The sequence below is a fragment of the Zootoca vivipara genome, chromosome Z1 (genome assembly GCF_965207765.1).
Source record: "Zootoca vivipara chromosome Z1, rZooViv2.hap1.1, whole genome shotgun sequence".
NCBI classification, from domain to species: Eukaryota; Metazoa; Chordata; class Lepidosauria; order Squamata; family Lacertidae; genus Zootoca; species Zootoca vivipara.
Genome location: NC_142583.1, coordinates 31,107,318 through 31,134,274, shown reverse-complemented (window position 1 = coordinate 31,134,274; position 26,957 = coordinate 31,107,318). Strand labels below are relative to the sequence as shown.

General features: G+C 38.9%; 1 protein-coding gene across 1 annotated transcript in view; it reads right to left on the bottom strand.

The window, feature by feature from the left end:
- The window catches only part of SPOCK3 (SPARC (osteonectin), cwcv and kazal like domains proteoglycan 3), a 117,597-nt gene that overhangs the window by 24,941 nt on the left and 65,699 nt on the right, over positions 1 to 26,957 (bottom strand). The window contains exons 5-6 of the mRNA XM_035113977.3: positions 16,708 to 16,834; positions 8,631 to 8,745 (exon numbers count right to left, since the gene is read on the bottom strand). Of these exons, the coding sequence (XP_034969868.1) occupies positions 8,631 to 8,745; positions 16,708 to 16,834 (242 nt within the window). The remainder of the gene's footprint in view (positions 1 to 8,630; positions 8,746 to 16,707; positions 16,835 to 26,957) is intronic.

Sequence of the window (26,957 nt, the reverse complement as noted above, 5' to 3'; positions counted from 1 at the left end):
GATTCAGACAACTACATCTGCTGTTCAGTAGAAAACTTTTCAAAGGCAGAAATGTTATTGAAAAATCTGTCCTCTGCACTGCGCTTTTGAAGCTTTCTCATGTTGTATGTTTCCAGTGTTTTAACTGCTTCAAAAGAAAAGAATACAGAAAAATTATTCTGTTTCCTTTTGTGTTTCCAAGCTTTGTAAATTCAGTCTGGGCCTTGTTAAGAGGTGCATGCAGTTTCCATTTTTATTTGAAGAAAGGCTGCTTTTAGGAAAAAAGTGACTGAGCAAAACAGAAGGAATTGTGACCTCTGGGATATCCTTTAAATACATTCCTCCTGAATTCTTTAAGGATAACTACTAGGAATGATCAACACCTCTAACGGATAAGAGAGGTGAAAATAATGAAATTTCTTGACAAACATAACAGGCACATAAACCTGCTTAAAAGCTTTCATCTGCCCCTAAATCCAGATAAGGGCTAATCCTGCTACAAAGGCAAAAGTATAAAAAGTATCTAGCGTAATCTCAGAGAAGAACAAACTATTTTGGAAAAAGTTGTTACTTGGTTTTATGGCTGCAGCCTTGGCTTAGTATCCAAGTTAAACCTGACATTACTAGCAAAACAATTTTAAAAATAAGGATTAATTGAACTGTTAGGTTCTAGCTCTGAAGAGTTTTATAGGACAGAACTCCTGCTCAGTATTCCAGCCAGCCAGCCCTTAATCCAGGATACTCCAATCCATTTTCCTCCCTCCTCCAGTTTTGGATTTCATATATTCAGGCAGGCAGCCATACCTGTAACCAACATATGAAATTCCCTTCTCCCTCCCTCCCTCTACAGCAGTCAGTCAGCATTTCATGCCCTCTGAGCATGCTCAGTCCATATCCAGCCTCCCTCCCCTCGTTCAACAACAATTTTGTTTACAGTGGTACCTCGGGTTACAAACTCCGCTAACCCAGAAATAGTACCTCAGGTTAAGAACTTTGCTTCAGGATGAGAACAGAAATCATGCTCTGGAGGCACGGCGGCAGCAGGAGGCCCCATTAGCTAAAGTGGTGCTTCAGGTTAAGAACAGTTTCAGGATAAGAACAGACCTCCGGAACGAATTAAGTTCTTAACCAGAGGTACCACTGTACTTCTTCAAATCTTAGGGTTTCCTCAAAACTGTGTATGACTGCTGTCATTTTGGCTACATAATGATCTATGTTTGGAGAAAGAGCTTGGTACAAGTATATAGGATCTGAGACATTGACATTGACATTGACCGTCAATCCCCACCCAGAGCAGCATAAACCATAATCTTGGTCTTGGCATAGTTAGGTTGGAGCTCCTGTTGAACACAGTATTCATGTAAAGCTTGTAACATTCTCCTCAACCCAATGGGGGATCTAGCGAGAAGGGCGGCATCATCTGCATACAGGAGAACATTCAGAGAACGGCCTGCTAATTTGGGAGGGTGGAAAGCGTCATTGGCCATATGAGTCACCAGTGAGTTAATGTAAAAGTTAAACAATGCTGGAGCCAATAGACAGCCCTGTCTTACCCCCCTAGAGGTGGTAATGGGGTTGGAGACTAGGCCATTATTGTCTACCCTGATTCTCAGAAAGGTGTTAGTGTGCAGGTTGATAATCAGGTGAAGGAGGCGGCGATGGATTGTTGTAGCAGCCAATTTTGTCCATAGCTGCTTTCTGGAGATTCGATCAAAAGCCTGCTTAAGGTCAATAAAGGCCACATGAAGAACTGTTGGGGCTTTGTCGGCATACTATTCTGCCATATGGTGCAGGGTTAATATTTGGTCCATCTTCCAGGGCGAAAACCCGCCTGCTCATCAGCAATGATATTGTCATCCTCCATCCAGGTATGTCTTTTGGGGGTACTCCTTGATACTGCACTGGCACATGAGGTCCAGTGTCAGTGGCTTCAAGTGCCTTTTACCAGCTTCAAATGGGTTGCCAGCTGTGGCAATTCCTCGGTAGCAATGGCTTAGGTATGGTGATCCATGCACTGGTAGTCTTTTAATTTGACTGCATCTTCCAGTTGGGTTACAACTGGTCTGGACTTCAAAAAATGACCTGTAACCTCAAATTAGTATAGAACTTAGCTGCTAGAATTTTGATGGGCACATCCAGAGTTGTTCATAACACACATATTTCGAAAGATCTACATTTAAGATTAGATCCAAATCTAATTCGAACTTTTAATTGTATTTAAAAATCCAAAAATTCTTGGGATCTGAATATTTGATGGAGCATATTACACCAGGTTGTTCATGTCTTCAATTCTTTTGCAGACACCCCACTCCATGTGCTATGTTTTGTAAATATACATGTTTCTACAGGGAAGAAAGCGTTTTCTGCAGATGCCTTGACTTTGAAATACTGATGAAGTATACAGACATTACAAGCTTTTAGGGATCAGTGAAGTGCTTCAGATTTGCCCAGGAATGTTGTCATTTTAATTATTTTGCTTTGCTTCAGTTTGCTCTTTAGTTGTTTGGGATTTAATTTGTCTTTGTCTGGTATCTTGTTATGTTTATTTGCCGGCTTTACGTTGTATTTATATGTTGCAAATTAGTTTTTATTCCCACTTTTGTACACTACCTGGCATATTTTGATGAAGTGTGGTTTTACAAATATTTTAAATCAAGTTACCATTTACAGAGCTTTCAAACCACTTTCAGATAGCATGCAGCAGTCAATATATGGAAACAACATTAATAAACATAATAAAAGCAATTACACCATTTGCAGTTAAAAGCAAACAGTTTTAATATTCTATAATTTATTTAGGATTCCAGTTTTATGAAATACTGCACCTCAAAAAAACATATTGCAGAGCTAGGTAAGTATATCATGGGACCAGAAAGGTTGGAACAACTTCTCTTTGAGCAAAGGCTACATTCTTTGGGGCTTTTGAGGAGAGAGAGAGAGAGAGAGAGAGAGAGAGAGAGAGAGAGAGAGAGAGAGAGAGAGAAGGTACCGTGACAGAGGTTTATATAATTATGTGTCGTTATTTATAGAAAAAAATGAATAGACTTTTGTTGTTGTTGTTCCTTTCTCATAATATTAGAACTCAGGGTCATCTACTTAAGCAAAATGCTGAAAGACTCAGAACATACATAAAAAAGAAAATACTTCCTTCACATAGGACATAGTAAAACAATGGGATCACGACCACAGCATGTGGTGGTGGACACAAACAAGATAGCTTTAAAAGAGGACCATAAAAATTCATGGATCATACAAATTTGTGCCTCCTAGTCAGGATGACTGTATACTACATCCTGGACGATAGGAAGAACGCTTTTAATTAGCATTTGCTGAGAAGTAACAGTGAAAGAGAACTATTTCCTTCATGTCCTGCTTGCGGGATTTCCAAAGGCATATGATTTGCCACTGTGGTATGCTGGGCTAGATAGCCCTTTGGTCTGATGCAGCAGGCCTTTTCCTACCTTTTTATTTAATATTATTATTTATTGAATTTGTATTTCACACAGAGCCCCCCGGTCGTTCCACGGACTATTGACCCTGTGCCACCACGTCTATTCTCTTCCACTGCCACCAGCCAGGTTTCCCCTCAGTCAGGTTGTAACATATTAACAAAGATTCCAGTTTATTGTGAATGCAAACAAGTTTTAAATACTTTGAAACACCTTGCACGTAAATAGAATGCCTATATATTTTTTGAACATGTAATTCTTCTGATCCCGAGTTTCAGCTTGGAACCACGAAATGGAATAATAAGCAAAAAAACATGACGCCATTATAGCTTTCAATGTATGGCAATCTCGGGCATGAATAAGAAACAACATTTGTATACAGATGTACTGTAATAATAAAACCGTTATTGCATAATCAATTTAATTTTATATATCACATTACTTTTCTTCTATTTAAAACAATAATGATTTAAATTAAAAAAATAGGTATTGCTAAAATGATTGTCCCACTATCTTAATAAAATTATATGTTTGATGTAAGAATCACAAAGCCAATAAAAGTGCTAATTAAAACAATAGCACTCTCCATTACAGAATTATCATGCAGAAAATGAGATACAAGGTAGTTAAGCTACTAAGAAATAAGACATTGATAATTACTACTATAGTCCAGAATCTGATTATCAAGATCATAAAACATAGAAGTGGGATGCTGTGAAAAGCTATAATTTAAAAATAGAGTAATGGAATGAATACATTAGAAGCCATCAGTCCTGAACGAAAGCTCATGTGCAGTTTGCATCAGTACAAAGTCACAGTGTCAAACACCTTTTGTCCCTGATATTAAAAATTAAGTATAATATAATAATAAAAACCTGCAGACTACTTGAAAACAGGAAAATTTAATGAATTGTATTATGGAATACAAATTACTTTATGCACCAAAAATTGACACAAACATAATATCTATTATTAATATTATATGTATTTTATATTCTTTTAGTATTAATAATAATTACTAATAACAATAAAACAGAATTAAATATAAAACATTTATTCTCACCAATGCAAGAAGACTCCCAGAGAATACAACAGGACACAACAGAACTTGATCAACATAAATTGAGTTTGAACCTAAGTTTGTAGGCAAGGCATGAGGAAACTGCAGCCCTCAGCTTAATTTCATGTGGCGACATGGAACAAAAAGTGCAAGGGTAGGGGGAGAGTGGGATTAATGCTGTGGGAATGCAACCCCTGAAAGGAAAGAAGGGTTCCTCATCCTTGTCAGAGGCTAAAGAAAAGGTATGCTTCACAGCTGCATTTTGTAGTACAAGGGTCGGCAAGCTTTCCGGAAGATGGGCTGGTCCACGCTCCGCCCGTCGGAGTGTGTGCATGCACGCTCTTCCGGGTTGGAGCAGCACCCGTGCGCATGTGCACACACTATTTTCGGCGCTCCTCCAACCCGGATGTGCGCCGGAAATAGCGTGTGTGCATGAGCATGGGCCACACGCTATTACGCTATTTCTGGCCCACATCCGGGTCAGAGGAGCTCCCGGGTGTATGTGCACAGGCGCCATCAACCTGGAAGTTGGTCCTTGTGCTGCGCTAGTAAGAGTGGGTGGCGGGGGTCACCATGGGCCAGATAGATGAGCCCTGTGGGCCGCTACCAGCCCATGGGCTTTAGGTTGCCAACCCCTGGTATAGTAGATAGATGATAATCATAATTTCAAATCTGCTAGACATTGCAACATTCCTGAACTAATTCACAATGAGTCTTTTAAGGGCCCAATTTGAATTAAATGTCAGAATTCATTTGTCTATATAGATGATGCCGATAGGTACACTGGGATGCAAAGGTCTGGCTCTCTCTGTGGAAGTTTAACACTAACCTTTTTTTTTTTTTTTACTGGTTTGATCGAACCAGAAATTCAACTTTTAAACTGACACATCAGTCTATAATCTGAAACTGATTCCTACACTAAACTTCTGCTGAAAGCTAAACAACACGTTTAGATTTTAAACAGACTTTTCCTCCAGCTAGTTCTGTACTATTTGGAACTGTATTTTAGATTTTTAGGTGTGTGAGTTTTTTTAACTCCTTCTGCCAATATGGGATGCAATCTAGGTTTCTGGTTGGATGGTTTACTAGTTTCTTAAGATTTCCCTGCTAGGGTAGAGCTGGAAACATGTTTCTCCAGGTTTATCATCCCTAGAACTCAGCTTCTGAGCTGTACTTTTAAAAGGGTTTAGCCCCAAAATATGGGAAGCCCCTATCACACAGTACAGGGCTTAGGAAGTCCCTATCTATATAATTATATTCTAAATTTATAAAAAGCCAACATCAAATGTTTACCACATAACTGCCCTGAGAAAAATAAACAGGGAGGAATGCAGCTGATTTTAGGATAAAGGGTTTTTATTTTTAATTCTCTTTCTTGCAAATTATCAGCTATTTATCTCTAACCATTTCTTTACAAATGACAAGAAGACTGCAGTTAATTGTAAAGGTTAATGTGGCATAAGGCTGTGGAACAGGTTGGACACATTTTCAGAAGTAATTCTACTATAATTAGAGCTGTCACATTTATTGAGCAAAGCTGAACAGCCAGCAGAGACAAGGTTTGTATCATCCTTCACGTTTCTTTTTCTCTCAGATATTCTGAAGAAGAAAGAAACTAGAAAAAGCAGCAGTTTGGAGAAAGGATATAACATCTTAGCAAAGCAAACACATTGCTAAACATACATCTTACAGTTCTGATCCCTTTGCAAAACTGTTTAGAAACTACTGTGAAGTGAACAACAAATACTGCAATCAATAAACATAAATTCTGCCTTTGCTTGAACATTAGTTTTCTGTTTTAGGTATACAGTAGCAGAATGCTTCATTTAAAAGCTTTTTGTTTAAAAAGGGAACTGTCAATCTAGAAAACCACAACTTATATTGAATTGCACACATAAATATAATTGCTCCCTCGCTACTTATAAAGCAACATTACACTTTCTGTACTTATATTAGAAGAAGAAGAAGAAACAGTGACTACCAGCTATACAGCAAACAATGTTTTTTTTCAACCAAAAAGGAGTATGCGGTCTTCACCCCCACCCCACCGCAATAAACCAAAGCCTAGAAGCTGGAGTGAATTTCAGTACACTGAACATGCACAAGTGGGAGGTGATGGTGCCTGCCAGGTTCTAAAAGCTCTTTATGAAATATTGGTCCGATCCCAGATTTGATCCAGGGTTGCATCCAGGTTGGGCAATGCCAGGGTAAGCTGGATCGGAGGTGTGTGTGTGTGTGTGTGTGTGTCACAGTCCTAATTATTACACAATAGCCCAGCTATGTTTCTTTTACATTGTATACATAAAGAAGGAATTTACAAGCAATTTAAAGAACAAATATATCTGCATAAATATGAGTGTTAACAAAATAAATTAAGACAAAATGAATAAAATTGGTAGCAAGTAAAATCTTCAATGAATACAGTCAGTGTCATACACATAAATGATTAAGATGATGATTAAGATACCACTTTGGATAATAAAATTAAACTACAGAGCTAACTGGGGGATTGACGTTACAAGCTCCAGCGTGTATATTGGTTTGTATTTTTCAGGCTGCACTGCTGACCTACTCACAACAGATTTCAGCCAGAGGTTGACAAATTTTGTCTGAGCTTGACAGCCAACAAGTATTTCTTCTAGTCATTTAGAGTATAGTAAAAATGTTCCCTTTCCAATGAGGAAGTACAGCCTACTCTGCCACACAGAAATAAGCACTTACAGAACAGATGGCATCAGGCCTATACTCATCACTGCACATCCCCAACTTTCTAGCCTTCAACCCTACCCATACTTTCCTAGCAAAAATTCTATGTTCCAGAATATTCATACTTGCAGGATGTACATGGAATGATCTACCAATTAGAGCAAAACCCAAAATGGTGGTACAGTTGTACCTTGGTTGCAGAGCGCCTTGGAACTTGTACGTTTTGGCTCCCAAACAGTTGAAAACTGGAAGGGAGTGTTCCAGTTTTCGAATGATTTTCAAAAGCCAAACATCTGGTGTGGTTTCTGATTGGCTGCAAGAGCTTCCTGCAGCCAATCAGAAGCCACACTTTGGTTTCCAAATGTTTTGGAAGTCGAGCGGATTTCCAGAATGGATTCTGTTCAACTTCCAAGGTACAACTGTATATAGAGTGCAGCTAGTTACCTATTGCATGTTCTGAACACCCACTGGGATAGCCTGAATATACAAGCGCGAATTGAGTTACTACAAAATAACGGGTTGTAACATCAAACTGCACCATCCAAAATGGCTATGGTGGAAGAAGAAGAAGAAGAAGAAGAAGAAGAAGAAGAAGAAGAAGAAGAAGAAGAAGAAGAAGAAGAAGAAGAAGAAGAAGAAGAAGAACCAGCTCATGTTGTACGGGTGATTAGCAGATAAGTGAAATGTCTAAACCCAGGCTGACAGATAAGTGAAATGTCTAAACCCAGTCGCTAAGCCCATGATAGAGAAATTTTGTTTCAACTGTAATTTTTAAAGGAAATAATAATAATAATAATAATAATAATAATAATAATAATAATAATAATCCGTCCATCTGGCTGGGTTTCCCCAGCCACTCTGGGCAGCTCCCAACAGAATATTAAAAACATGATAAAACATCAAACATTAAAAACTTCCCTAAACAGGGCTGTCCAGATGTCTTCTAAAAGTCAGCTACAGTAGTTGTTTATTTCCTTGACATCTGAAGGAATAGCAAGGTGTGCTGGCATTCTTAATAATATATCCCTATTTTAGAGCCAGTTGACAATGAAGTTCGGCTCTACATTTCATGTAAGTAATTGTGCAGAGAATTGTCTACAAGTACAGTCTCCCAGAGCACTATTTCCCCAATCCTCAAAGTATGGCTAATTAGTAAAACAGACGTCATCAGAAGCCTCAATCACAGATCTCCTATATCAAATCTGAATACAAAACCCCTGGAGTGTTCAGGTTTTGGTCTTTATAAACATGTCCAATTTTATGTCAAACCCAGTGTTAGCAGAAAGGTATGCAAAATCATTAAAGAAACAGCGGTGTACTATCATATCTTTTTTGTAAACTACCTTAAAACAAAGGAGTCACAATGCTTTTTCACGTGCATGCGTATAAATGAAGAAATTGCCACTGACAGACCTATTATAAGTGCCAGTACTTACCCCTTTTATCATTTCTGCCTGCACTTGTGGATTTATCTGAAGGGCAGGGGCAATGTCCTTCGCATTTCACTGAGATCTGTTTTCCTAAGACGCAGGCTTGATATTCTAGTTTGCACTACAATAGAAAGAGAATGACAATCTTCAGTGTAAGCATCATTTATATTTTGAAAGAGATTAGGGTTACCCATTTGTCACTTTCTATTTGTGATCATAAAGGACTACAAAAGCCACCCATCCTGAAATGTTGTAGGACCACACTCTGAATGAATTGTGTGGAGAAGTGCTGTAATTCATTAAAAGCCATGACATAGAAAAATAGGACATATTTATTTATTTATTTACAAAAGCAGGGGTCCAGAACCTTTGAACCCCTAGATCAGGCATCCCCAAACTGCGGCCCTCCAGATGTTTTGGCCTACAACTCCCATGATCCCTAGCTAGCAGGACCAGTGGTCAGGGAAGATGGGAATTGTAGTCCAAAAAATCTGGAGGGCCGAAGTTTGGGGATGCCTGCCCTAGATGTTGCTGAACCTCAACTCTGGGCAATGTTGACTGGGGCTGATGAGATTTGGAATTCTAGCAATATCTGGAAGACCACATCTCGGTGCTAAAAAATATGTGCCTTTGACTAAACAGAACTTCTCACCCTTGATAACTAATTCTTTTACAAAACAAAGAATGGCTGATGCCACACTGGACTGTGCGTACAAACCCTTTTTGTATTTGCTTTGGCATATTTCTTGCCACTCTCCAGCTGACTTGATTGTTTTCTACGATGACCCCATACTATGCAATTAAACAGTTCTTTCCAGCACCCAAAGTGCCACACATGCGTAATCTCAATTATTCCTAGAATAACCTTGTAAGGCAAATCAGCAATAACCTATACTGCAGATGGGGTTGGGGGCTGAGAAGGTGTAGTTTGCCTAAGATCACTGAATAGGTTCATGGCAGAGCTAAGATTTAAATCTTAAATGTTAGTTCACAGCTTACTTTCTTGGCTACAAGATGCTGTGACGAAGGGGGGAAGTTGAGGAAGCAAGGTGGTCAGAAAGCATTCTTATCCTGTCATTTGGCATTAGTGTGTTCTAAACTGTGATGCATTTGAGGACTCTTTCATTTCCAGGCCATAGCTGTCAAGTTCTCATTTTTTAAAAGGGAAATTCCCGTATGTTGAATAGGCTTCCTCGTGAGAAAAGGGAAAAACTTGACAGCTATGCTCCAAGCTAATGTTAACAGTTAAAAGCATATTCTCCTCCTTCCCTTTGCAATCCCCTATATATTCCCCCAAATCTGCTTTAAATGGTTGGAAGATGATCCAGAAAATATTTTAGTGAGCATGCAGTACTGCATGGAGAGTAGAGGAATGGGAAAATCTGCTTGGAAATGTTAGATTTTTTAAAAGGGTTTTTTAAAGATTATTTTTGATTTGGAGGAAATGTATAGCAATCCCCCCCCCCAAAAAAATCTGCTCTGTTGCAAAACGATTCAGGTTGTTGAATTTATTTTATGGAATACAGTGATAAAATTTATGTTATTTTCTTCCTCCTCACTCTACAAGTTTTTTATAATAAATAATTTGTTTAAAATGTCTTCTTGTACCATAAGAGATGCATTGTAATTTGACTTTTTGATGCATTCTCTTTTCTTAAACAACATCCACTGATTGCATTGCTAATTCATCAAGTTCAATTTACTCAATTATCCAAGGTTGAAATATTTATAAAGTTATAAGTGAACTAAAATATCACATAAAGGGCATGCTCATTAGTATTTAATTATGAGGAATATGCAAAACAACACACATAATCAGACACACTACTTCTTGCTGCTTTGAAAAAGAAAAGGTTAGCAAATTGTTTTACTTGGGTTAAAAACTAAAATAGAGTCATGTATGTACTCATTTGGGGGACCCAGGTGGCGCTGTGGTTAAATCACTGAGCCTAGGGCTTGCTGATCAGAAGGTCGGCGGTTCGAATCCCTGTGACGGGGTGAGCTCCCGTTGCTTGGTCCCAGCTCCTACCAACCTAGCAGTTCGAAAGCACGTCAAAATGCAAGTACATAAATAGGAACCGCTACAGCGGGAAGGTAAACGGCATTTCCATGTGCTGCTCTGGTTTGCCAGAAGTGGCTTTGTCATGCTGGCCACATGACCGGAGGCTATACGCCGGCTCCCTCGGCCAATAATGCGAGATGAGCGCGCAACCCCAGAGTCGGTCACGACTGGACCTAATGGTCAGGGGTCCCTTTATGTACTCCTTTACTTTTCAGTGCAATATTTCACTCTAGAGTTATTTTATTAAACACTGACATGATTAATCCACTCACAAATGGTATAGATGCAGTTACAGTGAAATACCTTTCATGTCTTCTTTGAAGAAAGCTTAAGAGTTCAATTGGACTTTCTCCAATGTGCATAGGACCGCAGCCATTGAAAATGTAACATACACAGAAAAGCCCAAAATGTGCACAAAAATTTGGTTCAACTTTTTACCAATGAATTATACCAATGAATTATACATATTTAACAAATATGCTATGGGTAGACTCAAAACCTAGAACTCTCCAAAGTACAAAGTTTCAGTGACCATTTGAAGAATTCCCATTAAAACCAGTGGAGACATATGTAGGCTTCAGAATGGGTAATTCATTCCTTTACACACACACACACAAACACCTATCAGTCAATCACCCATCCCCACCACCCTTCTGAGCAATACCCCTCCCCATCCTCTCACTATATATAGTCTGGTGACTTCTGTTTCAGTGTATCTGAAGAAGTGTGCATGCACACAAAAGCTCATACCAATGACAAACTTAGTTGGTCTCTAAGGTGCTGCTGGAAGGATATTTTTTAATACATAAACATATACGGTACCTTTAAAATTTTAGGTTTGATAAGTCCTAACTTTTGGGAGTGCCAAAAGCATGATCGATGACTGACTGGGTATGTATTACCTAACAAAATAGGCTGATGATGTGGGGATCTAAAGCTAATATTTATGTTACAAATAAGAAATGATTCAAAAAATTTCTTACTTTGTGGACTATAAATGAATTTGCTGTTAGAAAGGAAGAAACAGGGGTGAAATCATTATTTCGGCACTGCTGCGTCTGTCTACACTTCAAAAAAACCCACAGATATTGCAAGATGTATTAAAACATTTCTAAAACTGTGAGCACATCACAAAGATGCACACAATTGCTGATCGGACCAATTTCACAATTATCTCTGATTTAAGAATATTTGTTAAGCAGGGCTTAGTGTTTAAGATTGCCTTCAGGAGATACAGCATTTCCCATACATGTTTAGCATTCATATGACACCTGTGTGCGATATGATTAGAAATGAATACAGTGGTGCCTCGCTTAACGAATGCCCTGCTTAACGAAATTTTCGCTTAACGAAAGGTTTTTTCTAGCGGAGGTTGCCTCGCTAGACGAATTCGTTTTCGTCTAGCGAATCGCGGTTTCCCATAGGAATGCATTGAAATTCAATTAATGCGTTCCTTATGGGCAAAAAAAATTCAAAAAAAATTCAATGCATTCCTATGGGATTCGCTAGACGAATTTTTTCGTTACAAGAAAAGACCCATGGAACGAATTAAATTCGTCTAGCGAGGCACCACTGTACTTCTATTGGGTTACTAAGTAGCAAATTCTAGAAGCCCACACATTATGTCATCACATTCACCATGGTGACAACAAATTTAATTCTGAACATTTTGAAAACAGAAGGATGGGTTGCCCCCATTTAAAAATAAATAAAAGGATGACTGGCATATGTTGTTGCAGGCATGGACTAATCTGCATTTATTTACTAAATAATCCTCAACATTCTCACACATTGTAAGTAGAAATCCTACATGTAATGGGATTCATATACTTCAAGCTTTAATACCTTCTGTGTTCCAACATGACAAAGAACCAGACGTGGATTTAGGGAAGTGTAAGCAGTACGGTCGCACTAGGCAAACAGCCGTGGAGGGCGCCTTCTCAAAGCCTGGGAAGAGCTTGCCCAGCTTCAGGAAGGAGGCGTGAGGACAGGGAGCTAGAGTTCTTCTTCTACATTCCCAAAGCTGGGCAGGTACTTGCCAGGGTTTGGGAAAGAGGTAGAAGGTCTATAGGACTCCCTCAGAGCCCTGTGCCGCCTTCCCAAAGCCGCCGTGAGGGCTGGGGGGAGGGCATCCATAGCTTTGCACCGGGTGGCATATTGCCAAGGTCCCTGTGTGAACATTAGAATGGGAAAGGATCGGGATCAGAGGTCCCTCTAGCACAGCATACTGCTTCCCACAGTGGGCAACCAGGTGCAACTAAGAATCCCACAAGGTGACGATGAAGGCAATGGTTCTGTTGATAATTGTTTTCCCAACTTCCACCTTTGCACCACTTACCAGACAAGCAGCTACCAATTAAAAAAATAGCAGTTTCCTTTGCACTAAATTATATTTTCTCCATTTAACATTTATAACAGCAATATAGATCCAGAGCTGGCATATGGGTTTCCTGCAGTCTTTGTGTCACTGTTATGTAGCCTGTTGTCACAAGTAGGTACCGTGGTTGTTTTTAGTTAGGCGGCCGTTTGTGAGTTAGGCTTCTGAGAGGGATGTAGATCACTGACAATATGATGGAATGGCTTTAGCTGGAAACAAGGTGTGTTCTGTCACCTTCGGTCTTGTTTCTACCCTGGAATTGATTATTCATGGGCACCAGTCTGGCATTGTTGATCTGCTTTTTCATTTCAATGAGTGGGTATTGTGGTTTAAGAAATGCCTGAATTAACCGCTTGTGGTGTATGTCTTTGGCAAGCCAAGAAAGATGGAACTGTATTGTAGAACTTGGCTGAAGAGAATGGATTTTTGGTGAGTTCTGGGTAGAAGCTTGAAACATGTAGATTTTTGAAGCAGTTAGTAGGTCAATGTCCCATGATGTAGTTGCACAATAGTCAAGATATTTCACCTGCTTTGTGGACTGGTGATGGAGGGGTGAAGGTTGGTCAATGTCCCATGATGTAGTTGCACAATAGTCAAGATATTTCACCTGCTTTGTGGACTGGTGATGGAGGGGTGAAGGTTGTTCAAGTCCTGGTGGAACTTCTCAAGTTCCTCTTGTCCTTGAGTCCTGATGATGAATATATGATCCATGTATCTCAGGCAAAGGTGCATTTCAGAACACATGCTGAAAAAACATAGTTCTATGTTCTGTATTTTTATCTTGTGAAGAAGTGCCCTGATGGGTGAAGGGTGGTATATAAATTTATTAAAGAATAATGATTAAAAATTGTTGACCTATCGTGGATTCAGTGCACCGAAGTAGCATGCTCTCCCCAAAGTTGAAGCAATTGCAGGTGAATACAAAGTGGCAGAGTTGGGTGCACCATAACACCATCAGAGATCATTTTCCCGATGTGGAGGCTGTTTGCATAAAGAACCTAAACATTCATGATTGCTAGGACACAATTCTCTGAGAGATCATCACAGACTTATCATTTTATGTAGTTCCTTGATAATTTAATGGATTGCACTCAAGTGTACTTTTCTTTTCTTTTTTTAATCTAATCAAGTTTCTCCATTAAACTAATTTGGACTACTGAAGAAATGTTCAGATATTTGTTTATAAACTGTATAAAATTAAAACAGCATACATGGAATAAGTAAAACTAAAGTAAATCAACAAATATGCAAGGGGGCTACTACCTCCCCTCCCAATGAACCATATTTCCCAGGTTCCCATCTTTCATTTTTTTACAAAGAGTGATTTTCTAGCATTTGTTGGCTCTCAAATATTATTTAAGACAAAATGTATAGGTACAATTCTTCTCATTTCTGATAAGAAATAACCTTGCTCCGCACTTTCATTGTTTTACATTTCCCACACCCTGAAACATTCCTGTAAAAATGCTGAATCAGATATTGATTGAATTAGGGAAAGTCTACCCTAAAAAATTCCAGACAAAAACATTATTGTTGGTGTAGTGTGATTGCAGAATGAAAAAGGAATTAGGAACAAATACTAGATGATTTAAAGATTTGAGGATGATCTGCAATGGAGGGTGTTTGTGTTGACAAATATTTATTTGTTAATAGACAAGATCACAAGAATCCTAACTTCAGCATTTGCTATTCAAAGCTTTTTTTTCATCGTAATGCCTCATAGGTAACAATCTCTATTATTTTCTCAGATTTTTGGAACTATCATTCATACAATTCATTTGTTATAAATCCTATAATATTCTGACCAAACACCATGGATTTAGTGAGTCTGAAAGCATGACATGGAAATCCCATAGCAACCTCTATAGTGCTGCAGAAATTATTTTTATAAGACTGATACAGTTTACTGACATGTATTCAAAGTACTGCAGAATTTGCAGAAGTCATTGACAAACACATGCTGTAGCAAGTGAAGGAGAGTAACTACAGTATATCATAACAACAATGCCAAACTCTTACTGAAGCTTTACAATATAATAAAAATAAGCTTTGCCTGGAGTGAACAAAAATATTTGTCTTTAATGTCAATTTCAAAATTGACAACCCTTCAAAATAACCTTGGGTTTATAAACCAACATTATGTGGTCTGAATGGGTTTTTCAAGGCATACATCTTTACCAGGATAGACAAACAAACAGGAAGCTTGGGTGTGAACTTTAATGTGCAAATTAATTACTGCGGGAGATGATGAGGGTTAGGTTGAGAATTTGCTGTTATCTGCCTTGCTTCTGCTTTCAAGCTGTCTTCGTAAGGTGATGAACGAGAAGCCCCCAGATAAGATTTGTGGTCCTCCAAGCAATTCCCAGAATAACCATAATTTCCACATGTTCCCTTCAGTTATATTACTGAACATAATTAGAAGCGATATGACCAAGTTGTCCTGCCCTGCCCCTTGCTTGCATGTAGTGTTGATTCCTGTATCCATGCAAGCCATCTATATTCTTGGGTAAAGGCAGTTAAAGGTTGCAGATTTAATAAAGCCTACAAAACTTGTTTGGGCCACTAATTGGAAATGGTTGCTAATCTAGCTAGGAACTGTTTAATCTTATTAGGTTTAATCTTGACATTTCTTCTTTCATCTAGGCATATTTTTTGATTACTGTGTCTTAAAATACAAAAGTTTTGCAGTTGACATTTTTTTGTTATTTCCCTACAAGAGTCCATTAACATAAATATTATTAGTTCCTTGGTTGTCACTGTGACGAGTATAGGGCTCCGTTGAGTTGTTTATGACTCAATTAGGAGCCACTAATTATCTGCCCGGCGCGCTTTCTCTAGCGCTTCTGCTCCATAGACCCGGGCTGGCAGTAAAACACACACAGCAGAGTTCTTCTTCTCACACAGCGAAAGCTTGTATAGCCGTTGGATAAAAAGCCTCTTAAGAACACACAGAGTCCAAGGTGTTCTAATAACTACTTAAGTTTATTCTAGAGAGAAAAATAACAAACAACCTGGTGAGAGCGCAGACATCTTACGACCGTCTCCCAGGCAGAAACGAAACCAACTGATACATACAGAAACACTTCTGGTACATTCTGTAACATGATATTCCTCAGTGGTCAGGTGCTACAGTACACAGTTAACTCTTTGGTTACTTGTTACTCCTCACAGTCACTTTCTCATTTCCTCCTTCCAATTTATTGAAAGAACTAAAGCTGTCCTAGTATATATTGTCTGATATGTAATCATACCACAAAATTGTGGTACAAAATGACATGACCACCATATTTCCATACATGCACCTTGTTTCTTGTACCATTTCCAACTATTTTGTACCATTTGTATTTTTTATCTTTCCCAGTAACACTGTTGTACTGCATCATCAGTATAGTATTATAAAAATTTGCCACATCAATTGTTAATACAGATTTCTTTGATTGAAAACCCATTATTTTGAATGACAATTTTACTTGTTTAATTGAATTAAATGATACTGTGATTTCTTGGCTTTTTTTTGAAATGGGGATTGATTATGTGTGTTTTATAGAATTTAGAAGAGCTTGTATATACAGAACATAATATTTGACAGTAGAACGTTATATAACATATAATGATGGTGGACAAACCCCAGCCATTATTCATACCTGAGAGGAATAAGTATGACCGTCTGATCCACAAACAGGATTAGTATAAACCACTGGACACTGCTTGCATTTTGATGACAAGGGACCAACTCTCCATTGTTTATGGCCTAAGCCAGCCTCCTTCATACTGAAAGAAAACAAAGCATGTAGCATCATGAGCAATAAAATTTTTTTAAAGCTGTGAAAATATTTTTTTTTTAAAAAAGTTGACAATTGTGTGAGCATACAAACTTCACTGGCCTCATTTAAACTCATTAGATGGTGCAATTTCTCCCACTGCCTCCCTGGACAATTGTAAGACATTTAATCGCACTCCCGAGTATCAGCAATATGTCCCACATATGGAGAGAATAAATGTTGCAATGTCCTAATGCAGTTGTACCTCTGGTTATGAACTTAATTCGTTCTGGAGGTCTGTTCGCTACCGGAAACCACTCATAACATGAGCCGCCTCCAGTTGCTGCCGCACCACTGGAGTGCAACTTCCGCTCACATCCTATGGCAAAGTTCGCAAAGAGGGTCATCTATTTTCGGGTTAGCGGTGCGCGTAACCAGAATCATTCGTAGGGGGGGGGCGGTACATAACATGAGGTACCACTGTACTTTCCCATCATTGCATTCTGTCTATTTAAGATTGAGCAGGTCACACCAGAGAGACCAGGGAGCTTCTGTACAATTTATACACAGGTATCCTGGAAAGTCTCAATGCTTTTTGCAACTTAGGAGGATTCACCGAACAATGTTTAGAAATGTGTGGTCTAGTTTTATTTGGAGCTTCATAAATCTACGTATATTTTCAATATGCCATTTTTCGAATTTCAGGCATGTGGGAAAGAATGGGTAGGGAATCCTCTAATTCATATGATTTTTATATACACATAAACCTAACTGCAAAACATTCCAGACACGCTAAATGCTCTGGGGTTTTTTTTTGGGGGGGGGGGTTAAAAGAGGTGTCACAGACAGCTAGATAGGGTGCCACAGAGCTCCTGAAGAAAGTTGAACATTCAACCTTGGGAGATAAAGAAGTTTAAAATTGCAAGTGGTGGGCAATTTATAACATCCTCACAAAACCAAATGTACTTCGTATTAATGGGACTAAACCATTAGGAAACTGCATTCCACTCTATAATATTTCAAGATAGTGGACTCTATGGAGCCATTGATAAAAAGAAAGTCTTTTTCTGGAGCCATAACATATAAAACTGTACAATATAAATCAAACATGAAATAGAAAGTTGTTCTTAGCAGATGGGGGATCATGAAAGAAGTCAAAGTCAAGAAGACACAAAGTCAAGAGTGCACGAGGGAGATATGACACGTGGTGTTGAAAATGTAATTGAAAAATATCATCTAGTGTGTTAAAACCTCTCTAACACAAAAGACAATTTATGGACTAGGAAACTGAAAAGGACATTTTAAAGGTTAATTATTGGAAGCTACAATTTTATTTTCCTTGGTAAAAGCCACAGAAGACTGAGATGAATGAGAGACACTAGATTATTATTTATTCAGTGTGCTTTTTGAGATGAATAGGTTTTCAAACAAATAAGAGTCCAATGGGGAGGGGACTGTTTGAACACATTTAGCTGGGGGGGGGGGGTTGACCAAGTTGTAAGGCAATTACAGTTTCCCTAATTCATGGAGAATACTTGAATGTAATTCTTAGATTGACAAGTAAGTCTTACAAGCCTTTGTTTTATCACACTAAACCATGTCTTGCCCACTCCTGAATTAGCCTTTGTATCCCTCCCTTTAGGCAATCATATTTATTTCCAAAGCTTCATCTGGTTAGTTGGTTGGTTGGTTATTTATTTATTTATTTATGGATGGATGGTTTGGGGGGATATATCAAATGACAGCTAAACGGGAAATAGCTTGCATTCTGTTTTTCTGGCCAGTTTTTCCGAACCTCATTACAACAGAGAATTTTTAGGATTCCAAGCTATAGAGGACACCAAAGAGCTTTCAATAAGTATGAGGCCTTCTTCAACCATGTTGTCTATTTCCTTCTCTGGTTAGCTTACCCTGTTGATATATCAACAACTCCAAAAACCACTCAGATGGAAAAATCTAAGCTTCACACAAATGCAGGAAATGCTTACAGTATTATGGGGGGAAACTACATATGGTTAGAAGATCATGATCACTGGTAAATGATCAAGTAGCAGTCACATAAAGGACAGTTTTTCTTATTTCATGCCAATTCAGGCAGCACTCTGTGCCAATTTCTTGATGTTCTATTACTTGATGATAATTTTCACATTTCATGTAATCTTTCACATGACGTAAAAGCCACTTCTGGAAAACTAACTCAACTGTAGCTGAAGTTTAGCACTCGTTTCTGTGTTATTTCCTTTCAGAAAAATCCATTTGCAATCCTGTTAACCTGGGAAATAATGGAAGTTTTGTATTGTGATATCACGTGATAAAAATTGGGTTGATATTCTGGCATACAGTTCTTTGCCATCAATATACAGCATGGGAACAGTTGTGTAATGCAGTAGAAAATGAACGTGCTAGCATTATAGTAGAAGTGCTAGCATTATAATCAGGAAAACTTAATATCCAAGTGCAGCCAAAAAAATCTGGATGAAAGAGCAAGACAGAATATAGCTACTTCATTGTACCAGTTTTGATTACTCATTCACAAACAGTTCTATAAGGGTGTCACTTATTTTACTGAGGTGTAGATCGCCTGTCTTAACATCAAGAATAATATATTATCTCAACATTTCCCATATATCTCAGCCAATGATGGATTACTAGCTTGATCATAATCATATCAAAGGACCATAGAATTGTAGAGTTGGGAACCAAAGGGCCAGGGTTGTCTAGTCCAACCTACAGCATTGCAGGAATTACTGCTAAATAATCCCTCAGAATGGCTACCCAACCTCTGTTTAAAAATCTCCAATGAAGTCCACCACCTTCTAAGGTAGTTTGTTCCACTGTCAAACAACTCTTACAATGAGAAAGAGCTTTGAATTTTTGGTTGGATCTCCTTTTTTGCAATTCAAATCCATTGGTTTGGGTTGTATCCTGTGGGGGAGCACAAAAAAGCTTGCTCCATCTTCCATGTGACAGCCCTTTAGATATTTAAAGATTGCTATCATATCACCTCTCCAGGATGCAGCCTTCTGATGAAGTAACATGGGGAGAGAATTCACCTCACAACACAGCAATGACCACTTATTTCCAACAGCAATGGAAGTGTTAAGTTGGGAAATGGCTGGGCCGGGGGGGGGGGGGGGGACAAAAGCACTTTTGAGAAAATCCTGGGTAGATCAATGGTTCCAGCAAAGGATGGAGAATTTACATTTAAACAAATTCTAAGACAATAAATGGCAGGAATGACTTAAGGAACACAAAGATAGTTGACCACCTGCCAACAGTGAGTAGCCAAGCAGACATAGCCACCAAACATGCACATACAAAGCCAGGCCTCACATGCCAAACCTGTGCCTGGCAAACCAATGTAAAGGCCACAGAGTGTCAGGTTCTAGAGTACTGAGCTTCCCCTTTAAGGATGTGCAGTCTTCAACAATGAGACAGGGCTTTAGGGGAGACAAGCTCAGGAAGGGGCAAAATGTTTCATCTTTAAACAATTTCTTGAACTTCAAGTGGACATACACTCCTTGACCGTTAGCCTTCTCCTTCTCTAATCTAGACCATTGAGTAACCTGCCTCTTCCAGCATCCACAAGGTATGATTCTCATCAGGACTAGATACAGGGAGATCAGTATAACCATCACAATGCAGCAGAGGTTTTCAACCTTTTTGGACCCACGACTCCCTTGGATACCTACATTCTTTCTGTGGCACTCCTGTGGCGCTCAGGAGCCCAGTTATGTCACGCCTTGCCTGCAGAGCTGGAAGGCCCTCGTCCTTTTTTGAACCCTCCCTCATGGAGTCCCTCAGTCTCCTCCCTGTTCCCCTCTCCTTGGAAGTCTTCTGGGCAGCCGCAGCTGCCACCCCTGGTCTCTGAGCTGCCCCCCTTGCACCAAAGAGAGATGCTTTCTCACACTGCCTCACAGGGATCTGGGAAGCACCCCCTGGCAAGCCCCAGAGTCACCATTCACCTGAGCAGCTGCAACAAACAGCTGTGCAAGCTTTTGTGAGGCAGAGATGTAAGAGGGCATCAGAGGAGGGAGGGAAGAAAACAAGTCTGAAAACAAGATTAAAGGCCAGCTAAAGTGCACAACTAATATGTACAGGGTGAGTCTTTTAAAAGAGGCCCCGTGGAACATGTGTATTCTGTTTCCATGGGGCCTCTTTTAAAGGACTCATCCTGTATAAAATAGCAGATCCAACTCAACGCAACCTCGTTAATTTTCTTTTGCTTATTTCATGGTGTTCCCCACTCTATATCTTGTAGTAGAAAAAAAAAGTGGGGTAGAAGCTTTGTCTCAAAAGAATTAAATTAAAGTGTTGAAATACCGTTGTTTACCACCACTACATGAACACATATTTGAATCCCAACTTTTTAAAAGTACACTCACTGACACTTCACACTTGAGCCTATCTTGGCCCCTTGAAGTAGGTGGTCAAGGTGAGAAGTCATAGAAGTTGAGATAGCCACAGCAGCCAGCCAAAATTTGCTTTAGTCAATGGTGGTCCTCTGTTGAAAGCACTTCTATGTGCCACCAGTGTAGGCTTACAGAGCTTACAAACAATTCCTGCCAGCTCCCACAACCTAAAAGTCGGCAATCTGAGTTCTCTCATGCAATCCTGCCCATTTTCTATTAGTATCAGTGAAAATCATTAATGAAAAAAGCACAAAACAATTCCCCCATGGGGTCCTATTTTCCTTTTGATGCTTAACTTCCATCATCCACATACAAGCCTATAAAAGAATAGAGCTAGTTACCCTCCCTGTCCCCCACTGTGGCTACACAACCAGTTATACTTATCGAAGAACTGTATTTTGTTCCTTAAAGACTAGCTAGAACTAGCAATCCCATACATTAGCTACACAACCAGTTATACTTATCAAAGAATTGTATTTTGTTCCTTAAAGACTAGCTAGAACTAGCAATCCCATACATTAATTGTGATATTGTGGGTTTTTTTAATTAAAAAAGCTGCTGCACCATATAAAGTCTCCAGTACATTCACATATCCTTCTGCATTTTACTTCTTCCAACTGCTTTCTTGTCAAGCAAAATTAAAGCACAGTAGAGCAAATCCCGTGGGTTGGTTTTTTGTTTTGCTTTTTGAAGGGGGGTACTTTGCAGGGTAGTGTAAGAATCATCACAATTGCACAGTTCCACAGTAATTGGACTAATCAAAGCTATATAATGTTACCATTGTGAATAAAGTAGTCCTGCTCATTAGCCCATTACAAAAGAATTACTGTAAATTCAAGCCTACGTGCAGCATCACTTCCTGTGCAAACAAACATAGATAATGCAACAAGCTTGAAACTTTTCCAAGCTGGCAGACTGGCAACGCAAATTATGCAGAGAAACAGAAAGCTTTCACTAGATTCAATAGAGCTTGGAGCGTAAGAATGATTAAATGTTTCTGTACACAAGTACACATCACAATAATGAAGCAGACTAAAAAATTTCAAGAAGGGGCTCAACTGCACCAGCTGGGCTTCTTCAGAGAGCAGGGTTATAATGCAAAATGATCACATTCTAAATAGCCTCATTTCCAACTTCAGTGCAATCTGTCTAAGACATGCCTTTATAAAGAAGGAAGGAAGAGAGGACTACAATTCAAAAAGCAATACTGTTATCATATAACTGGAAATGGTCAAGGACAGAGAACCCCATCCTTGTTTCTTTATTTAGTTTAGAGCAGGGGATCATAGCATGACCTATTTTTCAGCATATTCTAATTTGATTACCTTGAGAAAGAGATGATGCTGCATCTTAAAACTGATGGTACAAATCAGATTTTTTTTTTTAAAAAAAACTAGCTATAATCTGTACAACTATATCACACATTTTAGTGGAGATGTTCACGCACAAAGTAATTGTGTGAGGATTTAACCCACATTCCATCACACATGCTTAAGCCAACTAAGTTCAAAGATTGGTTGCAGAATGGCAGACAGAACCAGGATCCCTAAAATAATAAAAAATAAAAAATGAATAGAATAGAATAATTTATTGGCCAAGCATCAACCATACTTGGAATCTTGCTAAGACTACATTGCAATGTAAAGAAAAAACATACCTCATACAACCACTATTCCCCTCACAATACAACAGCACAGCAAAAAGACCCCATACAACCAACTGGCCTCCCTTCCGCCCACAACTACAGATTCAACAATTTGATGGCACAAGGAAAAAAGCTACTCCTGTGCCTAGACGTTTTTGTATATAGAGTCCTGTACCGAAGTCCACCAAACAAGTGGTGACCAGGATGTGAAGGGTCTACAGCAATTCTCTCTGCTATCTTCCTGACTGAAGCAGCATAAAGTGTCACTATTGGAGGTAAACTAACACCAATTACCCTCTCTGCAGTTCTTACTGCTCGTTGGAGCCTCTTCTTATCCAGCTTAGAGGCTGTACCATACCAGACAGTAATGGAATTACAGAGAACAGTTTCAATAGTACCTCTATACCTCTATAAAAGCAAGGAGGGTCACATAACCCTGAGACTTATTATTTCATTAGTATTTGCATTATTTCTTCATTTCCTCATACACTGGCCTGATTTTAAACAGGAACAACAAAGTATTCAAAAACATTCTACCCACAAGAACAGTTCTGCTATTATGTTCTGATTTGCACATGGCAGCTTAAGTGGATCAAGAAACAACACACTAGCATATCAGACATTCTTACTTAGGCTAACCTCCTGAAGTACTTGGATAAGCAGGAAGGTACTACATAGACTGTGAGCATTTGTTATCAATAATTCTTCCAAAACAATTATTAAAATCTCTTTGAAGTATTGTTTAAAATGAATGATCTTTTTTAATGAAACAGCAATGGGTATAATTTCATGGCCGAAAGAATTTAAAGTTAGCACTTCCCAAGCTTCCAGGGAGGGAATGTGTTCTATAACCAGGAAAGGCTCTCTCCTGCATCTCCACATAATGTGCAGCTCCCTGAGGGGGAACCTGAAGATGACCATACTACCACCACCAGCAGCAGCAGCATTTCTTAATACACAAGCAAGTTAATGTGGGGGGAAATCATGAAAATGGTATAAGACCAAAATTCGACTGTATGGGCTCAGAGTGAGCCTAGTCATTAATAATCTCAGACTCAAGAATCTTGTCATTTGAGAAACTTGAGTGGGATCAGATGAAACAAGTTCCTTCTAGCAGAATGAACAAAATCTGAAAGGATTTAATGTATTTTCACATTCAATTTATATTTCCTATAGAGAAAAATGTACAGCATGTTCCAAATACAGTGTAACCTCGGTTTATGAACACCTCGGTTTACGAATTTTCGGTTTACGAATGCCGTGGACCCATCTGGAACGGATTAATTCACTTTCCATTACTTTCAATGGGAAAGTTCGCTTCAGTTTATGAACGCTTCAGTTTATGAACAGACTTCCGGAACCAATTGTGTTCATAAACCGAGGTACCACTGTACATTTAGAGAGATATGCCATATATAAACTAAGGACAGAAGTCTTCACACTAAGGAGGCAAACTGGAGTGCATGGTGTCAAAGGAGAGCAGAGATATATTGGGCACAATGGAAACTTGATGGAATTGAGAAAGCCAAAAGGACTAGTTTCTGCTGGCTACTACAGGTTACGGCTCCACCTGCCTGCCATTTGCTCCCCTAGCCAGTGACAGATGTATGCACAGCTGGGTCTGTCTCATCCAAGCCCCTTGCAGCATGGCAGGTTGGAGGCTTGGATTGCCCTGTTGATGTATTATCAAATTAAACTATAGCTTACATGAATTTACATAACGAATATGAGGTCTTCCCCTAGTTTATATTTTTAATGGGAGGGATATCAATGGAGATCCCATCCATATCAGTCAGCTAACTCTTTTCTGAGTCTTTTTTTTCTCTGAGAAACACACCTACAAGATACAGAATCAAGAAGATGGTGAGACCTGTATACTAATTTCACATATACACACACATGCTTAAAGCATTTTAGAGTGTTTGCTACCTTTGCAATTGGTTATCCTCTCTTCTAATTGCTTCACTGGCATATCATATGAGACCTTGCTCTAATTCTATTATAAATTCATTCAATATATACATACACAATTTATGCCAATTTAATTAAATTGCTGTTCAGACATAACAGATAAAACACTTCAGTTGAGGAAAGGAAGAATATAGTTTTGTATATTTTGCTCAAATATAATATTAAAACATCCAAACCTATGTCTCGGAAGAATAATTTTGATAGTTCTACCAGTAAATTTATTATATATTTTGCATTACATAACAGAATGAACCTTATTTAAGTAGAAGAATAATTAGGCTACTAGCTGAAAAACCTGGTTTTGCCATGCAAGTCACCAAAACAAGATGCCTGAAAATCTATCAAGAAAGATGAGAGATTTCTAACCTATTGCCTATGTTAAGTTAAGCGCAGAATAATCATGCCACCATCCCAGTTGTTGGCCAGACAGGTAATGGTATGAAATATTCCAAAATTAAATACCATTCTATATATAGACATAGTTTATGAGGGCACAGGGAGAAGGGGGCGACAGAGGATGAGATAGTTGGACAGTGTTCTTGAAGCTACGAACATGAGTCTGACCAAACTGTGGGAGGCAGTGGAAGACAGGAATGCCTGGTGTGCTCTGGTCCATGGGGGTCACAAAGAATCAGACACAATTAAATGACTAAACAACAACAACAAATATATAGAAGACATCTTTAGAAGACATCTGAAGGCAGCCCTGTTTAGAGAAGCTTTTAATGTTTAACAGACCATTGTACTATAATGTTTTGTTGGAAGCCGCCCAGAGTGGCTGGGGAAACCCAGCCAGATGGGCGGGGTATTAATAATAATAATAATAATAATAATAATAATAATAATAATTCCTTATTCAGTAGCTCTTCCTTCTAGCTTGTAAGTTCCAGTGCTGAAGAACATGTTGAAATTCTGACAACACAAATCAATAAAAATGAAGTTTCACAGACCATTAACTCCCTGTATGTGTGGGGAGTTAAAGTTAACCATGAACTTCTGTTAATCTTAATATACTTCAATGGAAACCATAAAAGTGGAATCTCTTCCACAGCCAATAGACTAGATTCAGAACAAGTTAGTTGTGTTTTAGTGTCACTTAAATCAATGGGACAAATTAATCTTGGTAGTTGATGCTTAAAACTAACTTAAGTCTCATTGATTTTAATCAGAATAAAAACATAACTAATCTACTCTAGATCCAAGGCAATGTCTATGTCTATTTAGTTCTGTCAGTTTAAAATTGGATGGGATCTTGGAAACTTCTGGCTGCATAACAATTCCACTGATTAGCAAACAGCAAACAGTAAAATCTTGTCCATAATCATGTATCATAATCAAAGAAGTTGAACTTTGGTAGAGAACACTTAAATCAGATTCATTTATTAAACTGTAGTAACAACCAGAGAAAATAACATCAAATACCACCCACCTAGCAGCATCTCCAATCTGTCTCTTTTGCCCTCAAGGCCAGCTCCCGATGGAGAGATATCCTAGGTAAGTGAGAAAATCTATGAACTATGGCAACTCTCTCTCTCTCTCTCTCTCTCTCTCTCTCTCTCTCTCTCTCTCTCTCTCTCTCTCTCTCACACACACACACACACACACACACACACACACACACACACACACACCACTGAGTCTCCAGTCTGAGGTTGTGCTGCATTGAATGCCCAAGTGGGCAAAGGTGGAAAAGACCCTGGCTACACAGGTCTAAGTGATATCCTGCTCTACAAGCAGGAGAGTTTCACCATTTCCTGTGTTCTCTTCCTCTACCTTTCCTCCCCCTTCACCATTCTACCATCCACTGAAGCAATTTCCTCAGGGAGAGTAAGAGATCAGCCTGCTTCTCCAAACCTTGACTTGCCTGGGGTTCTGTCTACTTGGCAGGAGTGCAGGCCCTGTGGAAATAAAGGAACACTTCCCTTCTTCTCAAGGTAGAAACTCCAAAGTGAAAAGAAAGAGAAAAGGGGCACCCAAAGTTTGCCAACCTGTTCACTTTCATTGCACCATGTAAATTCCTACACACAGGCCATCAGAATAATTATTTTAAATACTAGCCATAGCACAAAATCAAGTTCAATTCAATATGCAGAAAATGAAAGCCA